This window comes from Ceratotherium simum, chromosome 2 (genome assembly GCF_057802395.1).
Source record: "Ceratotherium simum simum isolate JZ-2026a chromosome 2, ASM5780239v1, whole genome shotgun sequence".
In the NCBI taxonomy this organism is placed as follows: Eukaryota; Metazoa; Chordata; class Mammalia; order Perissodactyla; family Rhinocerotidae; genus Ceratotherium; species Ceratotherium simum.
In genome coordinates this window covers 78,497,546-78,516,007 of record NC_141901.1, presented here as the reverse complement: position 1 = coordinate 78,516,007, position 18,462 = coordinate 78,497,546, and the positions used below count along the sequence as shown (strand labels likewise).

Here is an 18,462-nt window from a genome sequence, read left to right as displayed (position 1 = left end):
CTGGCCAGACTTGGACCTGTTGACTAGAATATACTCATATGCTTCTTGACCACATTTTGCTTATTGACTCTACTGTCTCCCCTTGACTGTGAATCACAAGTCCACGCTATTCTATTATCACGTTCTCTTGAGGCCTACATCAATCCCAGGGTCAGTATCTGGTACTCTGTTGCCATCTAGTGGCCACAGGCCACTCACCCTTTGCCTGTAAGAAGCTCTATATTTATTCTGACGAAGAAGCCTTTGCTCTAAATGGTTTTGGAATTCCTTCTTTGCAATTGCCTTCGGAGCCTCCGTTATATTCTTCTAGGCAGTGTGGCATGGTAATTAAGGATGTGGATTCTGGGGTCGATGGTCTGGATTTAAATCACAAAGCCACAATTTATTATTTGATTAGGCCAAATTACTTAACCTCTCTGTGCCTTACTTTTTTGTTTTTTAACCTTTTGGATTAAAGAGAAATGAAGATAAGGTGAATACATAATAAAAGTAACTACTTCACAGAATATTGTGAAGATAAAATGAGTTAATACATGTAAAGCTCTAAGAACAGCACATCAACTCACAATAAACGTTAGCCACCATGTGTGAGACGTTGGGCAAGCCACTTAGTCTCTCCGAGCCTCATTTATTCATCCTTGAAGGAGGATTAATGCTTAACCTCCTCAGGAGTTACTGTGAGGACTGAATGAAATGGTTCATGTGGAGCACACAGTTTAGTGCCTGGCACGCAGTAAGTACTCAGTAAATGTTAGCTGCTATTATTATTACTATCCCTGGTGGTGGAAAATCCATGACCTATGAGGATGACATTGAATTTAATAAATATCCAAGTTATTCTAGTCGAGTCTGAGTAAACACAGCTAATGATAACATTCTTCTCTGGCCTCATCCTCTTTGATCTACCACATTAAACACTATTGACTAAGCCCCTTTCTTAGTGCTCCCACCTTCCTTGGCTTTTGTGATTTTCCTGGTACTTCTTTAGGTTCTCTCCTCAGTCTTCTTTCCCGGCCCCATTTTACCTTGATGTCCTCTCATCGTGAATGTGCCTCAGTCTCTAACTCCAGCTGTGTGCTTTCCTCATTACACTCTCTCCCCTTGGCAATGCAGTCTACTCTCTTACCTCTGCTGGGAATCCTTCCTCGCCCCTCTCCTTCTCCTGGGTTTGAACCTAACCTTTTCCCTCAAAGTCAATGTGTCCAGAACAGAACTTGAGTCATCCCTGACTCTCTCCTCCAGCCCCGCATGTCCAGTCTCTCATCACACGATAATTAAGTCTTCATTTACAATGCATCTCACATCTGCCTCTTCCTTTGCATTACCAATAGTGACCTCTGGGTCAGGCTCTTGGCTCCGCTTGTTAGACCAGAGGGCCCCAACTTTTCCATCTTCTACCCCCACATGAAACATTTTTGAGCGCATATTCCCAATGTATATGTGCTTATTGACTGACAACTTATATACATGTTCTACTCTGCTAATATATTTATGTACATTATTAAAAAAGAGAAAAACAGACCTTGAAATGAGAATGCGGAGTTTTAAATAAATATTTTAATGATTCTAATTTTATGTATTAAATAGATACAAGATGCTTTTTGCTCTTTTGCTCTTGCTAAATGTATTATGAATAATATCTTTTAGTAAAAACAATGTAATTGAATGTGCCTAATTATTTCTTGAAATGTTGATGACACTTTGTAATACATCTTTTTAAAGGCCTGGTTCCACATTTGGCTTACTTTGGTACTTGTTTTTAATGTCTTACCTAGCGAGAAAAGGGACCGTTGTAAACATATAGATCTCAAACAAAGGAAGCGTTGGTTGACTGTGGCTATAAAATCATGGTGCTTATTTTTTACTTTTGTCCAGAATTATGTTAAAATTTTTTTGAAATGCATATGTATTTTTAGTATAGCTGAAGTTTCTTTCTCCTATTTTAGATTTCGTTTATATATTTGCTGGTTGGTTTTTATTTGTTTGTTTTCCCATGGGTGATATAACCCAGAGGATGTATGGAGGAGTGGTGGTGAGAAGGGTTTTGTGAGTATATATTTCTCTACCACCTTTCCCAGATTTAATATTATATTTTTAAAAAACTAATAAGCGACCTGGGAAAATGCCCAAGATGTGTCTTTAAGAGAATAGAAAAGCAGGATACAAAGCTTAAATATCCAGTTAAAAAAAAAATCTATTTATATATATTCACAGAAAAGTAACTAGAGAGAAATACACCAGTATTTTAATAGTGGTTATCGCTGGGAGACATGATAGTCGATGACTTTTGTTATTTTCGTCATGCTTTTCTCTCTTTTCCAAAGCTTCAATAAGTAACATTTATTAATTTTAGATCATAAAAAGACTTTTGTTTCAAAACAAGGTGATATCAGATACTTTTAAAAAGAAAGAAGTTCCAGAAAACATTTGAATTTCAGCCCCCACATTAGCTATGCTCTTACACTGTTTGCATGTGTAGTTATAGCTATAATATAGTGCAATCATTGATGTTCATAAATAGTAAACCTGAGCTACTCAGAAAACATTAAATTATGTTCCATATTGCTGTGCTTATGATGAAGAAGTAATACATTTTAGATGGATCTATTTTTTAGAAGATAAAAAATTTTTGACACTTAAAAGGCTAATCTTGAGAGGCCAGCCTGGTGGCACAAGCGGTTAAGTGTGTGCGCTCCGCTGTGGTGGCCCGGGGTTCGCTGGTTCGGATCCCAGGTGCACACCGATGTACCGCTTGTCAAGCCATGCTGTGGTGGCGTTCCATATAAAGTAGAGGAAGATGGGCACGGATGTTAGCCCAAGGCCAGTCTTCCTCAGCAAAAAGAGGAGGATTGGCAGATGTTAGCTCAGGGCCAATCTTCCTCAAAAAAAAAAAAAAGGCTAATCTTGAATTATTTGAAAAATTTCCATATGATGCCAGCTGAATAAAAATGACACAAGTTTCTCGTTAGAGTCTTATTGAGAATATCAAGGGTGATATAATCCAGAGGATATATTTTGTGTCCAATTTTTACCGTAAATAATTCTGAAATGATGTAAATGGTTTTCAAACTGTGTGCCATGGAACCTTTAGAGCCCCTGAAAAGTAGGCTGAGGAATCTCCTCCCTTCCTACCCAGGAAACATTTTAATCAGAGCAATGCAGCTTTGATCAGGTTTACATGCAGGGAGTTGGTTTGGGAAAAAAAGCATTCTACTGCTAAACTAGAAGTCTAAAAATGCTTAGATTTGTGCCTGCCACACTGGGGATGGAATGGGGCAGGTGTGTGTGGCAAGGGACAGAAAATACAAACTGAGTATATTTTTAAAGATCCTTCACTGTTAATATATGTTTCTTCTATCCATACGTCTCTGAAAGACAAAATGTTAGCCCAGAACAAAGTAATGGAGGTGGGAGAAATGAACCCATACCAGAATCTGGAAGGTGGATTGGCCAATCATCTCAAGCCAATAGAGGACTTCTGCACAAAGTTCTTTGTGGGAACAGAGGTGAGTTGGAATTATCTAATCTTAAAATTAATATATATATTTTATTTCGACTTTATTGAGGTATAATTGACATATAAAATTGTAAGATACTTAAAGTGCACATCATGGTGATTTGATATACGTATACGTTGTGAAATAATTACCCCATCTAGTTAATTAACACATCCATCACCTCACATATTTGTCTTTTCTTTATCTGTGTGAGAATATTTAAGTTCTACTCTCTTAGCAAATTTCAGTTATACAATACAATGTTATCCACTATAGTCATCACTTTATACATTAGATCCTCAGACCTTATTCATCTTACAACTGAAAGTTTGTACCCTTTTACCAACCTCCCCCTAATTCCCCCACCCCCTAGCCCCTGACAACCACTTTTCTATTTTCTGTTGCATTGTAACCCATATCGTACACGTTTGCTTTATGAAGGCTTACAATATTTATACCATTTCCATACTTTAATATGCTTATTTGCATTTAAATTTTTAAATCTTGATGCCTCATAGATTCGTATTTAAAGTGTTTCCAAACAAATGTGGAAAAATCTGTAAAATTAGGTATGACCCTTTTTACTAATGACTTATTGATCAACCTGCAAATATTTATCAAACACCTATACCATATGGAAGAAACCATGAAAAGCGTTAGAGATTTACTAAGAAAATATATTGTTTTGTTAGGCTAGCACATCAAGTAGGAAAGACAGTGAAAAACTCACTCAATTCAAAAGACAAATAATAATTGGATGTAATGATAATGTCTGCCTTTTTTTAGCACCTACTGTAATAACCAAAGCGAGCTCACACTTACTGGACATTTTGTACATAGCAGAGTCTGTGCCTGGCATTTTCCAAATTGTATCTCATTTAATCCTAATAATCCTGTAAGGGTGATATTATTATTCCCATTTTACAGATGAAGAAATGAGGCTCAGAATTCTATCTTCAGTCGTACAGGGGTAGAGATGCTCTTTTCATTCATGAGTCTGTTTTTCTGAAATAAAGGGTTTTTCTCCCAGGACATAGCACCATGGGAAGACACCATGGGTCAGTCTCGCCGGAATGCAGTTTGCATTCACACTTTGGTATTACGAGGGGCTTAGTCAATGCCGCCAACTCTCAAGAATGTACCACCTGCTCGGCACAGCGCTTGGCCGTGGATCAGAGATGAATCAGTGGCACAGTCCCTGTCCTCAGCGTGCTCGCTGCCTACTTAAGGAGCAGACACATTGACAGTCTGCTCCATGCCGACACCGGTCCAGAGGCCACAGGGACAAGACGGGGGAGGTTGGGTAAGGTGACTCATGAGCTGGCTGCACATTGAATGTTGAGGAGGCACCGAAAGATCAGAGCGAGAGTACAATTCTCAGTGCAAGTAACAGCCTGAACAATATTTTGGAGTTATAAAAGCCCAGGATTTGTCTGGAAATAGTGGAATAGTTTTGTGCAAGGCAGAAAGCTATGCCTAGAATGCTAGGTTGGGGTTGTGGGAGAAGAGGGAGAATCTCCCTGTGCCCTTTCCCTTAAGATTCTTATGGAAAGCAGGGACACTGAGTTTCTCCCATGTATAGATGTTATTAAACTTGCTATTATTTTCTCCTGCTAACCTGTCTTGTTAATTATTTGGCCAGCCGTAAGAACCTTAAGGGAAAGGGCAGAGGGGGATTCTCCCTCTTCCGCCACAGGGTCCAACCAAAGGGCCTTTTCTGACATGCCAGGTAATTTGAATTTCATTTGGTAAGCAATGGGTGCTATCAAATAGATATATGTTTTATAACTTGGGCTTCACACCAACGTTTAAAAAAATTTCTTTTAATCCTGGAAAAATATAAATAACAAAATTTACCATCTTAACCATTTTTAAGTGTACAATTCAGTGGTATTAGATACATTCATATTGTTGAGCAACCATCACCACCATCTATCTCCAGGACTTTTTCATCATCTCAAATTAAAATCTGTACCCATTAAAACAGTAACTCCCCATTCCCTCCTGCCCTCAGCCCCTGGCAACCACCATTCTACCTTCTGTCTCTGTGAATTTGACTATTCTAGGTACCTCAGGTAAATGGAATCATATAATATTTGTCTCTGTGCACCAAAGTTTTGCAAGTAGGGGAATGACAGCTTTAGCAAGATAGATGACCCCAAGATATTAAAACAGAAATTAAAGCATCACACCATTTGCTTAAACTCTTCAGTGATGGCTCAGTAAAACACGAATAAAATCCATAATCCTCACACCGTGGCCTATAAGATTCTGCATAATTTGGCTCCTTCCTATCTCTCCACCCAGTCTGCACCAATCTCCCTCACTCACTCCAGCTGTTCTGCTTTTCTCTCCTTCTTCTTATACACCAAACTCTTTCTTGCCTCTCAAGCCCTTGTCTTGCTTGGAATTAACTTCATCCATCATTCAACAGGTGTTTATTGAGCATTTCATATATGCCAGGCTCTGTACTTGGCCCAGGGAATATACTAGTGAATAAAACAGACAAAATTTCCTGCCCTCACAGAGCTGACATCCCAGTGGGATGCTCTTCTACCAACGCTTGACGTGGCTGATCCATCTACTTTGGAGAGAGAGTTTAAGGGAGGCCTCCCTGGGATCCAGGCTGGTTGGCACAGGGCTGGAGCAGGAGGCAGTGGACCCCTGAGGCAGGGGGGCCAGGCAGGCCGTAATTTCAGGTGGGCCCACCCAGAGATGAAGAGGGTCTGAGCAGGGGGCCCAGAATGTCAACACAGGTGTCGAGGGAAGTGGAATTGTTACAACTAGGTAACTGAGTGGAGAAGGATGGGAAAGTTTCCAGCGAGATGGCTAATGATATGATGGGCTCTCAACATATGTCTATTAACCTGGTTCAAACTATTCCTGTATGACTTGATTCAATTTCAGCTGTGAGGCCCAGGAGATGTTAATAACTCACTTACAGGACTTTGGTGAGGGTTGGGGTCACATACCTAAAGCTCCTAACAACTCTGGCAAGCACTGAGGGCTCAACAAATGGTAACCGTGAGGGTGATGCGCCACAGGCAACAGGCTAGACTTGTACACTAGACTTGTACCAGTCTGTCTGCTCCCTTGGACTCTGAGTACCACGAGTGGAGGGAGAGCTTGCCATCTGACTCTGAATTTTCAGCACCAAACACAGTTCTTGTTTGTTAAGTGAATTAACGTGGATGAATAAAAGCACAGATGAGTGAATGAGTGGACCTTGGCCCCAGTGAGCTTATCCTTCACTTTGCTTAAATCAAATGTTCCCCGCCCCAACCCCCGCCTACACATCCGAATCCATCCCTTCTTCCCAGTCCCCTTAACTCTTTTTACACCCTTTTGTGTGTTTTCCTCTTATTATCCAATAAAAAAAATTGGAATTAGGAGACTGCATTTGGCGACCTTGAGTAAGTCATTTCACTCTCTGAGTCTCAGTTTCACATCTATAAGATCATAGTGTGGGATGAAACTTTTTCTCTAAGCCTCTCTCACCTCTGTCACTCACTGGTTCTGTCTTTCCCCTTTGTGTGGCTGTTTCTGCCTCTTCTTTACACCAGGTCCCTCTGCCTTCCTCTCTCCTTAAAATGGCCATAAGTGGAATATACATTACATGTTATGTTATTTGGAAGGAATTTTATGTTTCCTGTTCTCAACTTTAAAAAGTAATGAGTACCATATTATGAATTCATATTCCCTCTTTCTCTCTTATTCCACAAATATCTATCAAGTACTGACTTTGTGACATGCTGGGAAACAAGTCAGACGAGACCCCTCCCCTCCTGGAGTTTTCAGTCCATCGGGACAATTTTCTGTTAACAAAAACTTTGAAACCCAGAGGTTGGGGCTTGTGTACATAGATTATCTCCATAATTGCCTGTGTTCTCCACATCACCATGTACAGATACAAATTCAACAAATTCATTTTTTTTTTCAATTAAAATCAAGTAACTATTTTGAACCTTTTTCCCTCATTGTACCAAATTATCATTTGATTATATTGACCTGTTGCTTTGTGTTTGTTTGGGTAACAGTCAGTTTTAGCACATAAAGATGAGGTCTTTTGTCTCTTAAATTGTCGTTATACTCATCAGGAACCTATAATATTTTAGGAAGGTGAAGTGATATACACAGATTGGAAAATGGAAAGAGACCCTGAAACTGGACGATTGATGAGTAAGTGTTGATGATTGCTCCGTTATTAATAAGTTGTTCTTTTTTAAGAAGTACTGAGTAACCCTGGCCTTGCTAATGGGAGGGAAGGCACCTAAGGTTCTGGCTACACACTTGTTACTCCAAGTGAGGGCCTCAGACGAGCAGCACAGTTGTCACCTGGGAGCTTTGTAGAAATACAGAATCCTGGATCCTACCCCAGGCCTACTGAATTTGAATATGGATTTTAATAAGATTTGCCAGATGATCTGCTTTCACACCAAAATTTGAGGAGTACTGATCTATTGATACTTAAATGACTAAGACACTTGGACAATTCACTTAAAAAGTAAGAATGCTGTTTCAACAATTCAACAACCTGGCAGCTCATCTATGTGAAAAATCTGACTCAATGTGAAATTATAAGCTAAATTTACGATGATCTTGAAGACCCCAGGACTGTAGGAGGGAAGTGACTACAGGACCCTCCTTTGGGGTGGTCCAGGTGTTGCCCTGCTCCCAGGGCTGGGACTCTGGGCAGCTGAGCAGAGGTATGAGGGTCACACTCAGTGTGAGCAGGAATCAGAGACAAGAGTTCAGGTACCCCAATGAGAAAGCTCCCTGTCTGTAATAGGCTCAGAGCCTTGGGGTTCACTATAATTACAACAACTTACTTTAAAGCTTTGGATTTTATCATGGCATGAAAATACGTTTGAACCACATTTCAAAGTGTGGAGTAACCATAAGCAAAGGAAGAGGCAGCTCCTGGACTGCTCGAACCCCATGGAACAGTGAGGTGGAGCAGCCAGGCTAGGTTTGCAGAGGGGATCTGGTCAATCCTGTGGGTAGTTGGGACAAGTGGACGTGTAAGTGACTGACAGGAGTCAGAGGTCAGAGCCACAGCCTGCAGGGAACAGCTGCTGGAGCTCAGATCTCCACCTGAAACTTCATGACCTTCACGTCTAGCTGCTGAGTCTGGTTCTGTAGAGTTGAGTCTGCCTTAGAGCTGGGAAGGCTTGCTTTGTCAGCATCATCTCCAGGGTAACCACTTTAATCTGCAAACAAAAGCACTCCTACTTTTCTTATATAATGTCCCCTGACCAGAAACCCAGATGTGTTATTGATAAGAATGTGGCATTGAGAGAGGATTAGATGTGACCCAGGGGAAGGCCAAGTGCTTACAGAACTGAGACTGATTTTCCACTTTCCCTTCCTTCCCAACTCCATGATTGGAAGCTCCTCCACACCAAAGTCTTCCCGTGCCAAACTGCTACTCAGGCCTAAATGACTCATCCTCAGAGAAGCCTTTTCTGTCCATTCAGTCAAAATTATGAACGTCTCTTGTTATTCTTTCTTGTAATATTTTTTTCTTCATAACACTTTTCACATTTTTTTATTATATACTTTAGGATTTGCTTATTGAGTATCTGTCTTTCCCACTAGACTGTAAGCTCCATGAGGACAGGATCATGTTTGTTTATTAACCATTGTTCACCCAGCCGTCTATAGTACCTGGTACATATAGGCAATCCACAAATATTTATTGACCAACAATATATGATATTGCCTGACTGAATAGACTAACGAATGAGTAAATGAATAAGAACATGAAGTATTCCTGTGAGCCTGAAAACTGGCCTTGATGGGAATTTCCCTGGACTTCCCATAAAAAAGAGGAAGAACTGTCCCTTGACAGATTCATTCACTCCAACTGACCTCTGGTTCTCCACTCTTAGACTGCATTAGTCAGGACTTGTGTCCATTGGAGGTCTGTCTATTGCAGGAATATAAATAATGTTATTAAAGATGAAATGGCCTTTTCCACCCCAACAGCAAAGAAGCCAGTGAGCCTCTATACCGTCCATGATGGAGCTGTCCACACCATTCAGAGGTCACCTTTTTACAACGACATTATCCTTACCATTGGGGGATGGAACGTGGCCATCTGGAAAGAAGGTGTTATGGTAAATTGCCTGCAAAATAGAAGAGTGGGTGTGTGGTCTTTGTTACTGAGAAAGACAATAGGAACAACAGACTGTTCTGACATAACAATGCCTTTGGAACACTTTTTAAGAAATTTGAACAGATGGCCTGGGCTCCAGCTTGTCAGCAGAACCGCTGTAAGCCTTTTGAAAACACAACCATTTGCTTTTCTTTCCCGAGGGAAGGAAACATTTACAAGTCTCTTGTTCTCTGAAACCTAACAATCTTTTCTTCAAAGTATATATTGTGGGCAGTTGATGTGGTTTATGTTTTTTCCTCCCCTTAAAATACAAGAAGGGATGCTGATTACTGTATGAAGTCCAAGGAGAAGCATTAGGTCTGTAGTCTTTGCTTCTGCACCAGGAATCCATCAGCACGTTCAGAGAGTGGGAGTAAGAAAGCTAAAGGGCCCGTCACCAGGCAGACCAGAGACACGCATGGGTCAGAGTGAGGCAGTGCCAGGGGTCTGGTGGTCAGGATTAGGAGCGGGACTGGATCCAGGCAGAGAGAAGCTAGACGTTGATAAAACCCAGGGAAGCAAGGGTATGAGGAAATCAGTCTGATATGTCCCTTTGGTGAGCAATTTAAGAAGATCATCAAAATCTGAAATATATATATTTCACGTTTGTAATATAGATACTCTTTGAATAAACAATATATAATACATATTTATATACAATTTATATAAGTATTATATATATATAATTTGATCTAACACTTTCACTTCTGGGACTCTAACTTACACAAATACTCAAAATATGTGTGTGAATATATGTACCAGTTTGTCATTGAAAAAAACTGGAAGCTACTTAGGTGTCCATCCACAAAAGGACGTCTACTTTATGCCAATGTACTTCTGTATGATCAATTTTTTTTTATATACAATAAGCAAGTATTAGTTTTGTATTTAAAGGAAAAAAAAAGAAAATTTAGGCAAATTGAGTTACCCACAGAAACTGAAGGAGCTGAGCAAAGTGGGCAAGAACAGGTTTGGAGTGTCACCTCTGAAAATCGGTGACATCCTTCATTCCCCGCAGGACAGTTTCTTATGCATGTATTGGAGGATAGGAGACAGCTCCATGGTTTAGTTTAGTCCCTGCAGATGTAAGTAGATAAATGAGTACCCCTTGTGCAAGGTGGAGCCTCACAGTGGGAAGAAAGCACATTCTGATCTTCTACCTCTATGAAAACCTCCCAAAGACGGCAAATTACCCCACGGTAGAGAAGGGAGATGATCTAATGTTGCTTTGGTGCTCTAAAATCTCTTCCAAATAGTATTTTTAAGCCATTGGATACAGCTCACAGCTGGAATTGACTTTCCATTTGCTTTTCTTGGCTACTAGAGCTGTTTCCATGGGAAGCAGACACTTGACAGAAAAATAAAGGTATAAGCAAAATTTTCTTATAATCTTTACTTATCTAATGTCCCCCAATCTCTGTAGAAATAGCAATGGACTCTAGCAGCAGCTGGATTATTAGAACTATCAACAGCTCAATTAGAAGGTTTGATCTTTTCTAAAAGCCCACTAAAATAAGAAAAAAAAAAAAAGATGTTATAAAAACATACAGAAAAAAGAGCTGGGATTATGTAAAAACCCTACAGGAAAAAGAAGTAAGACTTCTGAGTAGGCGTAATTTTGCTGTTACATGGTCATAACCACTTAAAGAAAATCATTGTGAGTATCTCTCAGATAGTAACAAGAGCTTTTAATTTGCCTTTTTAAAAATTTGTTTAAAGACTGGACCTCTCCTTCAGTCATCTTGTGCACCAAAAAGGTACACCTCAGGGCACTGGTCCCTGACAAGGCCCGGAGTCTTCTACATTGGCCGAGAAGATGGATACATCGATATCTGGGACCTTCTGGAGAAAACGCATGAACCAGCCCAATCACAAAACATCTGCACAACTACGATCACCTGCATCAAACCCTGGACCTTTTCTGGTATGTTAATTCTGATTAAATGAGATAAGTTATTTTTCCTTTTGGGGGTAACTCAGGAACATTTTGACATTCATCTGGAAATCTTCTGATGTTTCTTCTCAAGTTTTTGTTTTTCTTCCCATCCCATCCCTTACCTTCTCTTCTCCTCCCTTCCCTTTCCGTCCCTTCTTTCCCCTTCCTTTCACTTCTCTTTTCCACTCAAGTTTTTGATACAAGCTGAGTTTCTTTAACTATTTTCTTCATCAACAATTATTTCTGAGAGGTTTAGTATGCCAAGCAGAGGCTGATTTTGAACCGCACAATGAAAAGCATCCTTCTCATCTTCTCCAGGTCAGACAGGACGATCTCTAAATCTTTGCTACCTTTTGCTGCTTCATTTCCAAATAAAATAAGTTTTGTATCTTTAATTTTTCATTATGTCACACATTTTCAATATTTTATCCTTTTGTGGCTCTCCCCTGGACAATATCAAGCAATTCTCTTCATGAAATCAAAAGACTCTCTGGGATCATATATCTATTTAAACTTTAACTTTTGAACTAATTATGAGGAAAAAATAATGTATAACAAAGCCAGCGGAAATTTAAGGATGCGTTTATGGAAAAGTGATTTATAGCCTTTTTCACAATTTCTCTTTTTCACCAAGCACTACTTTCTGTGTAAATCCAGTATATTTGCCTCTTTTATTTATTTATTTATTTTTGCTGAAGAAGATTGGCCCCGAGCTAACATCTGTTGCCAATCCTCCTCTTTTTGCTAAGGAAGATTGGCCCTGGGGTAACATCTGTGCCCATCTTCCTCTACTTTATATGTGGGACACCTGCCACAGCATGGCTTGATAAGTAGTGTGTAGGTCTGCACCTGGGATCCAAACCTGTGAACCCCAAGCCGCTGAAGTGGAATGCACGAACTTAATCACTACGCCACCGGGCTGGCCCCTTACCTCTTTTAAAAGAAGTTTCCCTTTGTTTCCAAACGTGTGCATGCATAAAATTGTCTTTCTATCCATTTCTCTTTCAGAAACATTACATTTAGAAATTCAGTCTTCAGAATCTCTGGAGTGTCACAGTCTACCTGCTAATTAGCCATATGTGTCACCAAAATGTCTTTTCCCATCTTTGCTACAAAACATTGCTTTTATATACCTACAGGGATTATAAGTCTAGGATTTAGCAATCAGACCTTCTGAAAATGAGAAGAAGAAAAAAAAACTACGTAATGAGATGGAAAGTTAAAGTTCTCAAGCACATTTGTGTTTTATATCCATTTTAAATGATCAAAGGAAGCAATTTGTTTTTATAATAAGAAAACTGGTTCTGGCTGTGACTTAGAAATTCACCTGGATAATGGTATTTTTTAACCCTTGCTCTGTCTTTGGTGAAAATTGGCTTCATGATTTTTCTTTGAAAATCTTTCAATGTGTTGTCCCTGCTTTCTTCTCAAGTCTGCCCAGGTAGGCCAGCCACAGAGAGGGTCAGCCTCAGCAAGGAGATACCTTATATAAACACCAAGAAAACAAGATTTGAGGTGGGCCTTTGTGACTGACAAAGGCTCAGGGTCTCAGCTTTCGTTTCATCAAATGGAAAAAATGACTTTACATGTTAATATGGTCGCCAGTCATAAATGTCTAATGAAGATGCCAAGATCATTGTAACCACAGCAGGTCCTTTGTAACCGAAAATCAAAAACGCATTTCATGTTTAACCTCGAAGATGGCTTTCTGATTGCTGAGTTGTTTTTTTCCCCTCATTTTTTGAATCATTCAGCTAAGCAGCAATTTATAGCCATAGCTGATTATTATGGAACGCTGCATATATTGGAAATTCCTTGGACATTGAGTCACCCTTCCACCAATGAGGTTAGTAACTTTTGGGTTTAAGGATTTATGTGACCAGGTATTACTGAGGCATGTTTTAAAAGTGTGTTCAGAAATGACAACATTTTTTGCTCTATAAGAGAACAAAAGAATCATACAGTCAAAAACAAGGGGATGTATTTCTGTTATATGAGTTAAATAGTTTGAGGCTAGAAAAAACCAAACATGTGATGAGGAGGAGGCCAACCAAATGAAGCCCAGATTCAGGGAAGAATGGATTTGGGGATTCATAATCATAAAATGTTATTTTCAGGTTGTAACCGAAGCGTGGGGCTCTTATTTCAGTGATGCCCTTCCCGGAGGGTACAGTAGATGTTTTTATGCATCTCTCCATCTCCCACTTCCACTGCATCCTCCACCAACTTGGTGTACTGCAGGCAGCGTGTCTGAAGGGGCAATATTCTGCCCATCCATACCCACCAACCAAGGGTTTCAAGCAATGTTAATAATGAGGTTATAAAAAGAAGATCAATGAATAGAAATACATAAATATGTATACAACCAACATTAAATATATAGATTGCAATCTGTCACAAGTCCCAACATCAACCTAGTTACTGGCAGGCAAAAAGCTTTCCCTCACTGGTCGCCTTGCCCAAGGTGTCTGCTGACGTGCCTGCTTCTAATCTTATGCCTGCACACTAAGCCCTCCAGGGGACCAGGAGCTCAGCTCTGCTTCCAGTCCCTTTAGGGTCCACATTGATCTCCTCATCTCAGTTCCCCAAGTTTGCTTGATGATATGAAACTTCCCTCAGTGAGAAGGAAGATAAGGGAAAAAAGCAATCCCTGAATATGTCTTCTACAAAATTGCAATTTTTTGCAGCTGTCTCCCTCCAACTCCACTCCCTTCCTGGGATCCTCCAATTCGCAGGGCCCTAAACCTTAGCACAGTAGGCCCCAAATTGAGCTGGCTCCTCTGGTAGTGGGCCTGTGGGCAGTGTCCCAAAGTAGGTCATCTGCCTAGTGAATTTCAAGCAGCAGGAATTCTTCCAGAGCCTTGTGAAGCACACGGGGCCTTCCGTGTGGGCTCCCCTCTCATGGGCCTGTGTTTCTAACAGGTGTCAAGTATGAACCACTACTTTGAAAGAGAAGTCAAACATCTGGAATATGTAGAACAGCGCAAAAAAATTCGTGAACAGGAAAAGAAACAAATGGAGCTGGAAACTGAGAAGAAAAAAGTTGTAAGTTAAATTTCAGAAACAAGAATTGCTTTCCTCTAACCCCAATGAAGATAACGTGTGTTTGGCTTCTTTCACAGTCTCAATAGGAAAATTGGGCTTTTCACATTCTTCTCTTGTTCTCATGAGAGTCAAGAGGGCATTTCTCTGATTTCCTAGTTTACTATGAGTGAGAACTACCAACTGGACACCTAGCAGGATTCTATCCAATTTAAGTTTCTGAAATTTTCTATAATTTCAAAGTCCTTTAGAGACAATGGTATCTAAATACCATTTCTAGATACAATGTCAAATTTTGAATGCTTTCATTATATAGAATTTTAACCCCTGGTGAATAATGCATGAGAACAGGAAGCATAAAAAGGGTGGGATATGGAATCGAGGCGTGTGGGCTCAAATCCCAGCTCTACCACTGACCAGCTACGAGGTCTGGAGAAAGGCTCATATCTTTGCTGAGCTTCAGCTCTCTTGTCTTTAAAGTGAGAATACTAATAACTACCTTTTAGGATTACTGTAAGGCTTTCAGTTAAGTCACCTGACAAATAGGAGACTTTCATTACATGGGAGCTAGTACATAGACAGACGCACAAATAGATAAGAATTGTATAGAATAGAATATACTGGAGCCGTGAATTTTGAGATAGGGGAGAAATTGGTAGAGGACACATCCATTTTAAACTCAACCAAAAAGGAACCTAAAGCTCGGAAGCCCCCACCCTCCTCTTTGTCATTTGATATGAATTCTGTCGCTCTGTTGGTCTCCCTTGCCCACTGGAATTGCGGGTCTTTAAATATTCTGTGAATTCACCCCTTCTCTCTTTCTCACTGGAGGTCGTCTCAGTCTGTATTTCCACTTCTCTCTTGCTCATTCTCTTCCTTGCTCTTTCGTTGCCAGCAATTTCATCGCTGATCCCATCTGTAGTTTCCTTATAGCCAAATATACAGCCTCCTCCAACATAATTATTCATGTGAGACCCTCGGTCTCAATTAAAAGCACAAGATATGGAAATATTTTAATGTACTGAATTAGTGAATAGATTAATGTTATCACTATCGACAGATACTATGTCATGTGATAAATCAGAGGGGGCCTCATTTCAAAAACATTGTTTAGTGGTGATAATGTATAAAAGAATACCAATTAATTAACTTTTCTTTGTTTTCCCCTGCTGCAAAAAAATTGGTCTTGGTCTGTTCTTTTGCACAATCACAAAGATTGGTTGAAATTCTGTTGTGGGTGATAATCTGCCACCCTTCCCCAGGCCACCAGTTATCCACGATTAATATGAATATTTAAATACCATAGTGACAGCTCCTAATTATCCATATCATTAGGAGCAAGTAGAATTGTGGATAATCTAAAAATAATTTGCATGTGAAATACTTTTAAAATACCGGGATATTATAACAATCATATCTTGAAATCGTAGCATGTGTTCAAGCATCCAAAACTTTTCCAGCTCCTTCTGTAACTTCCTCTCCATTTGACGTCATACGCTCTTTTAAGCAGAGCTACCACTTCGCAAATTTTCTCTGGAGCTAGACTGTGGATAAGTGAATGGATTTAAAAGGGATCCTCTGTTACATTTAGAACGTGAAAAGAGTCACCAAGGAAAAACAACTAATGTTAGTCAGAAATAGCTCCTTATAAGCAACTGCTGGTAAAAGGGAAGTGGGGATTAAACAAGTTACAATATTTACAGCACTTAGCCAGTAACTGGCACATAGAAAGTGCTAGTACGTGTTCCCTCTTAGTATCATGACAGAGGGCAGGGGAGGATCACACATGTGTCCAGCAGGCTGGTCTATGAGTGCCCGCAGCTGCCAGGGGTTCAGCTGGACACTCCAACAGACGCCAGGGAAATCATGCACCGCTCTCTCTGCAAACACTGAGTCTGGATACACCTCCCTTGTTGAAAAATAATAGTAATTACAACTCTATCAGCACATGACATGGGAATTTTCCTAACTGGAATTTCAGCTGGAGACCCAAAGCTGGAAAAGTGGCAGGTTCCATGTGACCCATAACCTGTGTCATCTGTATGGGACTTAGAAGAGGGAGGAATTCCAAAGTATTTTGCCACCTCTTGTCAATTACCCACACTCCAGGCTACGTAAGGCAGGCAAGAGTTATGGCAAAGAAGATTGGAAGGTTTTCGTTGTTTTTTTGTTGTTGTTTTTGAGAGAAGGGTGTCAGGAGGCGGTGCACTCCCCACTCCCCACTTCTGCAACACCAGACTCCGTGAGGAGACCTTCAATGGAACCACTGCTAGAGATTGGTTGCTGGCCAGGGTGGGCACTTGGCCTCTTACACCTGGCAGGAGGCTTGCTGAGCCACAGGAATGCAAGGGCCAGGAGTTACCAAGGGCCCAGAGCAGAATGTCCAGGGAGAGTTTAGGGAACCCAGGCAGTAGGGCCCGACTCTTGAGGCTGGAAAGTCTGCAGGCAAGAGATTGGCTTAAACTGCCCTGACAGAAGGGAGGAGAGAGGGCTGGTGGGCAATGAACTTCTCCTGGTGGCAGAGTGAGGGGATGAGTTTTCCTGGGGCTGGGCGGGCCCTTGGAAAGTAGCTAGGCTCACATCAAATGCCCAAAGGGACTTCCTAACTGGGGTGAGGCAACCTCTGAGGAAAGAGGCTGAAGGCGCACGGGGGGGCATTACAGTGGGGGCCCCAAGGGGCAGTCTCCGCTTTGATATTAGACTGGCCTGGATCTTCAAATACCTGACAACAACACTATTCTAAATACCTGAAGGTGAGAGGAAATGCTATGGCATCTGTCATATATGTTACAAAAGACAGTGGTTAGAGGAACATTTTTCTTCTCCCACCCTACCAAGTCCTGCTCTTTGTGTGGACTGGTTACTGTAGCTAACATGTATTAGGTGCTTACTGGCTCTGTTCTGAGGACTTGACATATTTAATAATTCATTTAATCCTCACAGGGCTACGAGTAGCTACAATTATTAGACATGAGGCATCTGAGAAAGCAGAGACATTAAGAAAAGAGAGGGAAAAGCAAACATATGGAAAAAATACAGCAGACGAAGGGGACGGGAACATCAATCATTGGGAACGTTCAAAGAAGGAAAATGTCTCTTAAAAATTTTTCTCTGGAGAAACTAGAATAAAAGCTTAGAGTACTGGCCCCCTTCACGGAATCCATAAAGATATGGCTTTGTGACAAAGGAGCAGAAGGCACAGGAAGACAATAGGATGGGGAGAGGACAAGAGGAGGAGAAAGAAGGGGCTACACAGGGATGACACACCAAGATGACACGATCCTAAAGTTCATCTGAAAGACGACACATTTGAGAAAAAAAATCTTAAAAATCGTAATGACTGCCCTAGCAGATATTGCAATGAATTAAAATGCCACACTAATTAAACCAGAGCGGTACTAATACAAACACTGACAGATCAAAGAACAGAACAGATTATTCAGACTATTCAGCAAGGGGTATTGGGTGAATTAGCTGAGTAAACGTTCCTTGTTGCTCTTCTTTACCCCTTCAATGTGCTCCTCCCTCGGTCAGTGGCAGGAGCTTGCGGGCCAGCCTGGGTTCCACCTCTGGGAGCCCACATCCCATCCATCAGCAAATTCTGTCTGCTGCACCCCCGGGAGAGATGATGAATCTGCGCACACCTCTCCGCTCTGTCTCTGCCTCACCCTCAGAGCCAGCAGCCCCTCTGCCTGCCTGTGCAAGAGACCCCCTCCTGCCCTCCGCCCTCCCACAAACCCCTCCCAGAGAGCAGCAGCCAAGCCAACTGTTCAAAAACAGCCCCTTCTCATCCTTTAGTATTTCTAGCTGTCAGTGTTTTATGGGGTGAC

The 18,462-nt window shown here is 40.9% G+C and overlaps 1 protein-coding gene across 1 annotated transcript in view; it reads left to right on the top strand.

The window, feature by feature from the left end:
- The window catches only part of DNAI3 (dynein axonemal intermediate chain 3), a 68,595-nt gene that overhangs the window by 49,842 nt on the left and 291 nt on the right, over nucleotides 1-18,462 (top strand). Inside the window, exons 17-22 of the mRNA XM_014788340.2 lie at nucleotides 3,376-3,506; nucleotides 7,613-7,676; nucleotides 9,486-9,616; nucleotides 11,374-11,578; nucleotides 13,345-13,436; nucleotides 14,513-14,635. Coding sequence (XP_014643826.1) covers nucleotides 3,376-3,506; nucleotides 7,613-7,676; nucleotides 9,486-9,616; nucleotides 11,374-11,578; nucleotides 13,345-13,436; nucleotides 14,513-14,635 — 746 coding nt within the window. The remainder of the gene's footprint in view (nucleotides 1-3,375; nucleotides 3,507-7,612; nucleotides 7,677-9,485; nucleotides 9,617-11,373; nucleotides 11,579-13,344; nucleotides 13,437-14,512; nucleotides 14,636-18,462) is intronic.